Source organism: Theobroma cacao, chromosome 2 (assembly GCF_053813885.1).
Source record: "Theobroma cacao isolate CCN51 chromosome 2, ASM5381388v1, whole genome shotgun sequence".
Classification (NCBI taxonomy): Eukaryota; Viridiplantae; Streptophyta; class Magnoliopsida; order Malvales; family Malvaceae; genus Theobroma; species Theobroma cacao.
In genome coordinates, this window is record NC_142640.1 from 46,096,744 (window position 1) to 46,107,434 (window position 10,691).

General features: G+C 35.7%; 1 protein-coding gene across 1 annotated transcript; it reads right to left on the minus strand.

Moving 5' to 3' along the window:
* Positions 1 to 127: 127 nt before the first annotated feature.
* LOC18609872 (ARM repeat superfamily protein) lies at positions 128 to 10,691 on the minus strand. The gene is made up of 20 exons (XM_007045200.3): positions 10,216 to 10,691; positions 9,993 to 10,106; positions 9,815 to 9,880; positions 6,829 to 6,918; positions 6,617 to 6,736; positions 6,495 to 6,523; positions 6,237 to 6,379; positions 6,058 to 6,152; positions 5,718 to 5,804; positions 5,469 to 5,576; positions 5,248 to 5,339; positions 4,976 to 5,057; positions 4,164 to 4,229; positions 3,138 to 3,253; positions 2,843 to 2,963; positions 2,557 to 2,718; positions 2,298 to 2,426; positions 1,519 to 1,587; positions 962 to 1,252; positions 128 to 615 (listed from the first exon to the last, which is right to left on the minus strand). The coding sequence occupies exons 1-20, from the start codon at positions 10,303 to 10,305 to the stop codon at positions 517 to 519; spliced, it is 2,169 nt and encodes a 722-aa protein (XP_007045262.1). The 5' UTR covers positions 10,306 to 10,691; the 3' UTR covers positions 128 to 516.

Sequence of the window (10,691 nt, forward strand, 5' to 3'; positions counted from 1 at the left end):
TAATGATTGAATTAAATTCTTGAATACTCAAACCCAGACCCGAGGGTTAGCTCATAAATATGATATGTGTGGAGTCAGCGGGCAACAAATGAGAGAGTACTACACAACCCAATAGAATCAATTATGCATGGAATAAAAGAGTAGATGCATAATTTCACCAAAGATGTATTTGTACATGAATTAGCGATTCCCTTATTTAGTAAGATCGCTATGAGACATGAACGGATTTATAAAAAAAAAACAAACTGCATTTTCTAGAATAATTATCTCCCTCTAATCCATGTGGTTTTCAATAAAAAATAACAGAACCACATGTGGTTTTCCTGTTTACAAAGGAAAAATGAATAGCTTGGAAAACCCCCAAGCTTATATTCAAATCCCAATTTTTCACCATCCCAACTCCCATTAAGCTTAATAAAACAAACTACTATGATATACAATTTTACAAACTATACCACATCTCACCCTTTGAGATCGTAGTATAATTGACCTTCAACTACCAACTGGCAACGAGAATTAAAGTTGCAACTGCCCCGGGCCTTTCCTAGATGATCTTGAAGGAGGCCTGCTTGTGTCTGATGTAGGAGGTCGCCGAGTTAGTGCTTTTTGTCCTTCCTGCATATACACAAGGAGATAGGAGATAAGTGACAAGTTGATCATCGGTATGGCAATCCGGAAAGATGTAAATAAAGGTGAAGCATTATAAAGAAAGGACAGCCAACACGACCTTTCTATTTCTGCCAATAGCACGACATACAGCATAATAAGAGTATGAAGCCAACTTTCTTACAGGAGGGGCTTTGTTTGACCTCTCCCTAACATTCAACTAAATGTTCTAATTTGCAGTTATTCCACTCTTTTTTAGCCTAATTCACAATATACTGCCATACATCTAACACAAATCATTAAAATAATGATGCAAGACAATGAAAATGAGACTATCAACACGCAGCTCACACACCTTTGATAATGAACTGGAACTGTTTCGTAGTTGTGCTTGTGATTTTGCAAGCAAACGGTGTTGTTGCTGCATTTGCTCAAACTGTTGCAGCCTCAAAGCAAAGTTAATTCCATTCTGTAAATTCCCATTATCTTGGCTTATATCACCATCCTCAGTGATTTGAGATCCACTGTGATGTAAAATTTGGGTGTATGGGTTCCCTGATGATGTTCGTTTGAGTTGATCACCATTGAAGGAGTATGATGGCACGGTTTTTAAACGAGTTTGCAGTATCTTGAATGCAGCACTTTGCTGCAGTTAAATCATATGGTCAGTATCATTTAGACATGAAAAACTAATTCACAATGTGTGTGTGTGTTCAGTTTGTGACTAGCTCAAAAACACACAGTGAGATCTGCATTGTCCCCTTAAAACCAACCAACCATCCACATAGCCAACACTAGAGTAAAAGAAATGTTTTGATGAGGTCAAGTTTGCACCAATGTTCTTTCTTTTTTTTTTCTTTTTTTTTTAGTTTGGGAGAAGGGTGCCTAAAAAAGAAAGCAGCACAGACATACCTGTGGAAGTAGCATTAGAAGACCATATAATAGTTTCAACAACCATATATATCTTCCGGGTTCAAGAAGCTGGAAATCAGAAAAAGGATCAGCTACATAAGAAATCTTCTAGATTCAGAAGACAAACAAGCAAAATAGAAATAAAGCAATTACTTGAAAAAAAAAATGCAACTACAACGACAACTAATTAATCAATTTTCAAAAAAAAATGGGACAACTATTTAATCCACCTAAGGCTAATATAGTTTGGCACACTAAAATGACCAGAAAGCTGCAGACTACCCTTAAGTACATGAAGATATGCAACTATCTAATAAGGACACTTGTTCATCATATAAAAGTCTGTTGACCAATCACTAAAATGCTGATGCATAACCTTTTCAATAAGGAAGGTTTCAGAATGCCCATCATTATCCCATCATAAAATGCTTGTGCTAAGGCAAATTTTTTGACATCACCATGTGAGTATGCATCTATATTATGGCAAAAAAAAAAAAACAAACAAACAAACAAAAAATAGCATATGCGATAGCATAGTTTTGTTTAATAGAGTAAAATACAACAGCGCATACCCACTTAGAGAAAGACATTATAGGTAGACAAAAAATCATGAATCAAAATACTGTTCAAGACTAGCAGGAATATAAGCAAATATCAGAAGCAAACCAAAACCTAAATAAAGAGAGAACTTATGCAATGTTACAATCTCCTGTAAGTCATGTTAAAGCTATTAAAGGACAAGATTGTAAAGGCGAGTGGCTAGTATATAATTTAAGCACCTGCAATCTAAGATAAGCGAAGATTGGTGTCTCGAGCAAGCGAACCAATTTATCAAGCTGGACCAAGAATTTGACATTAATATCTTCCTCGACCAGGGACTGAATCACAGCACTTGCATGCTGGTACGTCTATCAAGCAAATAAATACAAGATTAACAACCACAAAAGTAGATGGTGCAACCCTGCACCTCTTCCCTCAGCCCATCACACACAAAAAGAGCATGACTGGCTTGCCATTTAAAGGAGTTTAGATTCTTACCTGAGCTAATAAACAAAGACTTATGATTGCCATGGGTGAATGGCACCATGAAGCATACAAAGAAACAAATAAATCTTTTCCAGCAGCATTAACCAGTGACTTTTTCAAAAGTTCCCTAAGCTCGGATAGCTCAGCAGAAGTGAGTAGAATTAAATTCAAAGCCTGAAACACAAGAGGAGAAAATTTATAGTCGGGTTCTTAATCGCAATACCATTCTACTAATAAAGACCTGAAGAAACTATTTCAACGTTACTGCATTATTGTATTCTTAAATACATGACAGGACCTGAACCATAATGCAGGCAAAATCTAAGTCTGCTTCTCCCTCAAGTATGGTGGATAGCTCACGGTAGACCCTTTCAGCATCCAAGAGAACACAAAGTCTACGGATTATCAAAGCACCACGCCTAAGAAAACAGGGGAATGATTTGCAAATGAGATGATTAACATGTATGTAATTCCAACAACCATAGCAAGTAGGCCATGTAGCCTACCTGAGTGCTCAACAAAACAATTCATAATAATAATATTTTTCTAATTAAAAAGAAAAATGGAACTGGGGCTTGAAGGGCCTAAAATACCTCTCTAGAAGAGAATGATCAACCCGGAAATTATGCACCAGAAAAACAACAAGCTGGCGGAAGTGTAGGGGATCTTGTGCTATGCATGCATGAATGTCAAGAACAAGAAGCACCACCTGACGCAAAAAATCCAAATTGCAGATAAATTAGTATACACAAACAACAGCACCTTTAGGTCAACACCACACAAACACACACATATTAACAAAGAGACAATCTGTAAATAGTTGGACTTCCAAATCATAAAATCATATATGAACAGTTTTAAATTTCAATTTTATGACAATACCAGGTACTTGAGAGTAAAAGCAGACGCTACATAAGATGTGTTCCAACATAATGACATCCATTTATATATAGGCAAAGAAAATTCCCTAACCATTGTTTCATTATCATCCATTCAGCATAATAGAAGGACAAAAAATTCGGTAACAAGCTTCAAGATAAAGATAGCAGCAAGCAGAGCGAATTGTTGGAAAAAAAGCACAGCCACAAATGATGGAAGATTCTAGGAATGAAACAAAAGACACTAAAAAATGAATGTTAAATGGACTGACTAGTAGTAACTTGTACCTAATTTTGGAATAATGTCAAATGGATTAAGATAGAAGTTATTCTAGCAAAATGAAGAAAACAATCATAAGGACGGTAACAGAAGCAAACTAAATTGAGTGCTCTCACAGCAAAATATAGGAATTTTAGCCTCCTTCAAAAATTTTCTATTTTACAAATTCCTGCCTCACCCCCCCCCCCCCCCCCCCCCCCCCTCCTTCTCCATTTGTTATATTTTAGGTCCAATGTTTGACAACAGAAATGAGATGATGACTACAGAGATATTGCCATGCCAGCTGAGTTAGCTAGAATTTTCAGTAACAGTTTCATCCAAGGTGCAAAATAATACATATTGGGAACATTCTATTGAAATTGTAATTATAGTGAAACCAATATACAACACAAAAATAAAGAAAAGAAAAACCTTAATAGAAAAATTAAATACAGAACACTTAAGCAGAAGCACAAATTTACCTCATCAGAAGAGTCAGATAGAGCTTTCAAAAGGGTGTCAAATATGTCATTTAGAAAACACAAGACCTGTTTCAGGTGAAAAACCAAACATCATCTATATTAGAGCAACACTGGCATCAGAAACTGCAAACAAATATAACATTCAAATTACAAATTTGATATGAGGTTATCCACTCTTTTCAATTTATGTTGAAATTATCATGCCTCTACACAGGCACTGTGGTCATTATCATACATGAAAAGATTTAAGGTATGCAGCATCACATATGCTTCCTCCAAAAGTGCTTACAATGCTCCAAAGAAAGGTCAATTATGTCTTTTATTCAAATGCAGATACTATGCATATCCATTACCAAAAGAAGAAGTAAAGAAGGTTTGTTTGTTTTTGGCAGCCATCAAGATCTCATGGTTGGCTGTTATATCAAGTCTACTTATATTATAGTTCAGAATAAAAAAGGCTAGTTTAAGTTTTGATCAAGACCTCTTGAACTTTGCATCTACCTTTAATTTAACAACCATCTTCAAGTGCCAATACAATGCATATAAAGAGAGAGACACTCCTTGAAACTTCAAAGTGAAGATAATGGTAGAAAAGAACATAAACATGAAAAAACAGCCATCCTAGAGGCATAACGTTGAAAGATTTGAGATTTATCACAAAGAATTTTTAAATATTTCAATAATACAAACTTGAACTTTGATGACGTTTTTGTGCAAATAAGATCAATATGATGATAGTAAAAAACTAAAATGATGAGAAAACAGGCACACAACCAGATGTACATGAAATTAACAAATAACTGCCTCCTCACCTCAGCACGATGTCTGTTTAAAAGGGTTGATATCCAGTGCAATGCTTCAATTCTAGTGGCCTCCCACTCACTAAGCAGTTGCCTGATCGATCAAAAGAACTAGTAATTACTAGAAAATCATTGCAAAGTTAAATTATTTCAGGAGTAAAACAAGACACCATTTTAAGCACTTTTCTATAGCTCTTCAAAATACAGAAGAGCTATATATTGGACATGCAAACTGCTAGTAACATTTCAAACCTAGCATTTTTCCCAGGTTACAAAAACTACACCTCCTCGCAATGGAGAGAATGGCTCCCACATCAAATGCTTCTGCTGGATCAGCCTTGATTGCACGAAGCTCCTCATTGGTTTCACGAGCAACCTAATACAAAAATATGAAAACAAACACACAAAATGAACACAAAGGAAAGAACTCCACATGAGTTTCTAAAAGACATGGCAGATAGTCCTTTAAGATACATTAAGGAGACTCTAGAAGAAACAAACTTACAACTCTAATTTTCTCTTCTTTATCAGATATGCAGGGGAGAATGGCTCCCAGTATGTCAGCGTAATAAGGAACAAGCTGATCTCCACCAAGTTTTACAAACTCATTTATCTGTACAACAAGAAAAATAAAAAATATCATAGTATGGACAAATGAATTGACTGCAGAAGATTCCATTTTAAGATTCTTTACATCTTTTCTGCTTTAAACATTTTCCCTTTCTACGGCAACATAAAGTCCAATTCTACTTACCCATGTGATAGCTGTTAACCGAGTGAATTCATCAGGAGAAGCTGCCCTCTGCACCAGTATTTCAGCCATGCGACCATAATCTACAGACTTCAAGAGTAGCACTGCTCGAGTCAGAAAATTACAAATGAACAAAAGATTTTCTTTTTATGAGAAATACTTTGGTAAATGCTACATAATAAAGTCATAACTTCTTTTACTAAAAACGGTTGAAGGTATCAGTCATGTTATTCCCATAAAGATGTTAAAAAAGACAATTATTGGTGTAAGAAACTTAAAAAAAAAAAAGTGGCCATGGAGCCAATCCAATGTGCAAAGAGTAAAAAGTTAGTAGAAGTCCTACTGGGGAGTTCTTGATCTCTTGGAGAAACTCTGAAAGTGCTGAATCAGCTTGTTGTCGTATTTCATGACTAGAATCACTTAACATATTAAACAAACCTGAAAGTTATCAAGAGCTAATTAATTAAAATAATTTCTCATAGAGAGGGAGCACATTAGTTTAAAAGAACAAAACTTTATTACCATCAAGAAAATCAGGGAGAAAACCCAACATGTCAATATCTGGAACACTATCCAGTACAGTTATCCATCCAACCAAAAACTGACGGACGTAGGGATTCAGGACATTCATGCGCTCTCTCAACAATGGTATGAATTCTTCAATACTGAAGAAGAAGCAACCATACAAATAACATTATAACAAAAGGTCCCAGACTATTCCCAATAGAGCTCTAAATATAATAGATTCATGGAATGAAATTGGAAGAGAATGAAGCACACCTGAACTGGTCACTTTCAGTAACAATGTCCTGTTTCACATGGTAAAATAGAAGAGCAATAAATTCCCATATTTCACATAATTACCAAGATGCCAACATTTAGATCAGGGAGCAATAATTAACCTTCACAAGCCTATCTAAAAGGTGAGCAGCACTCTGTACATTGGCATCTGAATCAGCCGATAGCTTGCATAAAGCGTCAAAGATCTGATTAAAGAATATGATAAAATCTCCTCTGACAACCTGTACAGCAGAAGACAGAATACCTGTCCACTATTAGTCCAGAAAAAAAGAAATGATAAAAAAAAATTATAAGCAACCTAATCTCCTTTCACCTTTGCAATGTTATATAGAGCTTCGCAAGCATAATAACGAACTCTGCTATCTTGGTCAGAAAAAGAATTAAGCACAGGCGGAACAATTTGCTGGCAGATTAAATTGAAAGCAAATTAGTCATTAAATTATATACAAAAGAAGAGGAGAGAATAGATGTCAACAAAATAAACAATTGACTGGGAAAAAAAACTGACACTTTTTTCAAACACAGTAATAATCATCCAACATAACAGCAGGCAAAATTTTTCCAATTTTACTTTCCATTCTAATTGAGAAAGAATATCATTTGAAACAAGGGCAGGGTTCCCTTTTAACTACATGAAACAACATACAATCTCAACCCCTATAGTCTGCCACAGCCCAACACTCACCCTCTCTCCCCCTACAAGACTAAAAGGGAGAGGAAAAAGATAAAGACCCTGCCACCCAAGCTAAGCTGCATAGACTGGCAGAGAATAGAAACCTACTGATAGATGCAGTCAGAATACCAGGCTATTCCGTGGTTTGGGAGCTTTTAAATCAACCTTTTTCTCAGGAATAAGATATAAAACCAAAGGAAACAATAATTTAAGGACTTGCTCAATTATATGTCATTAGATGTGCATCAAATGTCAAATTCAATCTTTCTAAGTGTTTCCAATTCTTTAGAAGCGTATACAAGTGTAATCCAAAAATGAGAAAAGAACTCACATGTGCACATTAAACAAATAAGAAAATACACCAATGCATTACCAATTACCAGAATGCCTTGGCTTGCATTTCTACACAGCTTTGATTAGTGGCACACAAGGGAGTTTTTTGCACTTTTTTTTTTTTCAGTGATAAATTATCCATGGTAGTCAAGTATAAAATCCATTCTAGGAATGGATTCATGCTCCCAAGAGCAGTAAGTCATTTCTCTGGAAATTAAACTTGATTTCCCACTCAATAAAGATATTTTCTAAAATAATCTGTTTTTATAACCAAAACTATGAACAGGAAAGAGCCAAAAAAAACAAAAGAAATTCTCTGTAAGTTATTTTCATTAAGTAAACAGGCGTAAAATTAGAGTATAATAGCAAATTGTTTACTAGAGTCTTTTTAGTTTTCCTACTTTTCTTATGCCCAAAGGTAAACTAATTCCTTCATACCTTGTCTTTCAAAACAAAAAGCAATTCGCTTAAAAACATGAATGAGCAAGAACTCAAACCTCAATACTCTATAACGAAAAAATTTCCTTCCAACATTCCATAAGATGAATATATACCATCTAGTGGTATTTTAGAAAGAAAAGGTCACACCACCTCCTTATCAAATCCTTCTCCAATTAAAAGCATCAATGATAAAATATTCAAGTGATAGTTGAAAGGAATTAATGCTGCAAAAGAACATTGTCAGCTGCCACCATCCTCTGAAGCCAACCTAGCTAAGCTACTAAGTAGGACCCACATGACGTGATGCTAAATTATCAATTCCCATTGCCCAATCTAGCTGGTTTTGTTGTCCACCCTCAATAATATGGGAAGCAGTACACTCACAGGCTCAAAACAACTTACCAATGACTTTAGCTCACAATCCTCAAGCTAAACCTATACCTCCATGACAAAGCAATCTTGCATAAAGATAGCTCTAGCAACATTTTTTAGAAAAGTTTAGCTGCATTGATATAATGCCTCTCACATCCACACAAATGGCACAAAAGCAAGGGGTTAGAGAAGAACAACTACAGTGATCAAAGCATCATCCAAGCTGTTCTCTACAACTTATATGACAAATAGGAATGGGCTAAGCTCACAATATGAACATCATGCAGGTAATCATAATAACAATGTTCAACAAAGCAACCATGGCAATTCTAGAAACTCTCCAACTAATTCTGTAAAAAGAGGATTATTTATATCCCATTAAGATTTCAGCAAAAGCCAGCCTGATTTCCCATTATGAGTAGTAGGACTGCGCACAGGTCGGATTTAACCGCTCAACCAACCAGAATCGACAGTTTCGGCCCCAAACGGGCTGGTTATTCAGTGCCGGTTTCCTCAGCTAATCGGTTTGGTCGCAAAACCAAGGGGGGATTATTTTTATTATTTTTAATATATGGGGGAGTGGAATCCTATTATAACCTTCATTAATTCCCCTTCCCCCCCCCCATTTCCGTCCCCCTCCCCAATCAGCAGCCTTTCAAATTTCAAACCCTAAATTAAAGAGCCCCTAAAATTAAAAACCCTCCCTCCCTCCATCTTCACTTGCCATCTGCTACTCTGCCGCCAGCCACCACCGCATCACATGTGCACTCGCAGGCCGCCTTAGTCTTCCTTATGCATTTATTTACAAGGTAAAATGAGCATTTATAGCTGAACTTTATGTAATAAATGAGTGATTTATGTAATAAATGGTTAAATAGTTGAGCTTGAGCATTAATAGATGCTGTGAATGGAATGGGTATTTCATATTTGAGAATTAATGCTATAAAATCTATAACTGAAACCTACATGGTCGATTTTGGTTTGACCAGGTTTTCATGATGACCTGTCGGCTTCAGTCGGTTATCCTAGAGCATCAGTTTGGTCAGTTTTGGTTTCCCCATTAACTGAAACCGACCAACGTTCAGCCCTAATGAGTATATATCTCCAACTTCCCACTAGAGATCACAGAAGTCCAAAGGTCAAAAACTAAAGTTTATTAAATCTAGGATGAAAAATCTCATAGCTTATGTCAGGTAATAACTAATAAGGCAAACCAAATGTATGCCTACTGGCAGTTGCTTTGATATTCATAAACAGTCGCAATACCCACATTAACAGCGCTAGAACATTATGATCACACTTCCCCTACCTTCAATATCAACAAAACTTATGTATTCCAATCATAGAGCAGAAATCTTTAAACCTTGAAAGACGATTCTTAGTTCTCAAATACCATTGCCACGGTAAAATTATTCTACATGTTTCTAATAAGATTTTATCATGTTTATATAGAGCTATATAAAGGCAAACTAATCCTTACCTCAAGATGTTGGGCAGCTTCAGAAGTCAACCCAACAGTGGCAGCAGCTAAACCTATCAATCCTCCCTACATGAACGCAACACCAAAATTTAACAAAAATAAGCCAGAACTGAAATTAAATAGATACAAATTCTCATAAAAAAATCAAATTTCTCGAAATTATTCATCATCCACCAACCTTACGATGATTTGCTTGTGGCGAATAGGTAAATTCCGTTGTCAACAAATTGATCACCGCCGATATCTTCTCGTGATCTCCCGACGACGCCAGCTGCTTCACAATTCCTTCAACCTGCACATAATTATGATAACAAAATATTAAGCAATTCAATTACTAAACCAAAAAAAAACCCTAGAAATGAAATTCCATGGAAATTCAGAAAAGAAAAGGAAAGAAAAACCTCAAGAGCCGCATTCTTTCGCTTCTCGTACAGCTTGTCGGAGAGATTACGGAGAACGGAAGCGGGAATCACGGAGAGAGCGTCGGCCATAACGGGAAATGTTTTTTTTAAAAAAAAAAAAACAGAACGAGAAAAAGGAACAAACTAAAAAAATTTCCCTGTATTAAATCAAATTCGTTTCCTGATCTTTTCAAATTCGAATCTGAACATAGCTTTCTTTATTTTCTTTTTGCTCTTTTCGGTCTTTTTAGGGTTTGCTGTTTGTTTTGGGATCGACAAATGAAAATTGAGGGAAACCAGATCTGGTGAAATTGAGAAAAAAAAAAACGAATCCGGATTTTGATTTTTAAAAGGCGACCGAATTTTCTATTTTTCTTTCTTTCTTCTGTACTTTCTTTTTCTGATTACGTGAATTTGTTTTTAATTTAATTTTTTTGAGCAAATTTGGGGTTTTGGATTGTGTCGCTGTTGTTTGT

Excerpts from the sequence above, each read along its gene's own strand:
- LOC18609872 (XM_007045200.3), bottom strand. The coding sequence starts at position 10,305 with ATGGCCGACGCTCTCTCCGTGATTCCCGCTTCCGTTCTCCGTAATCTC. Across the intron at positions 1,253-1,518 it reads TTCTAATGCTACTTCCACAG|CAAAGTGCTGCATTCAAGAT; the intron begins GTATGTCTGTGC and ends ATTTAACTGCAG. Across the intron at positions 616-961 it reads GTTCCAGTTCATTATCAAAG|GAAGGACAAAAAGCACTAAC; the intron begins GTGTGTGAGCTG and ends GTGTATATGCAG.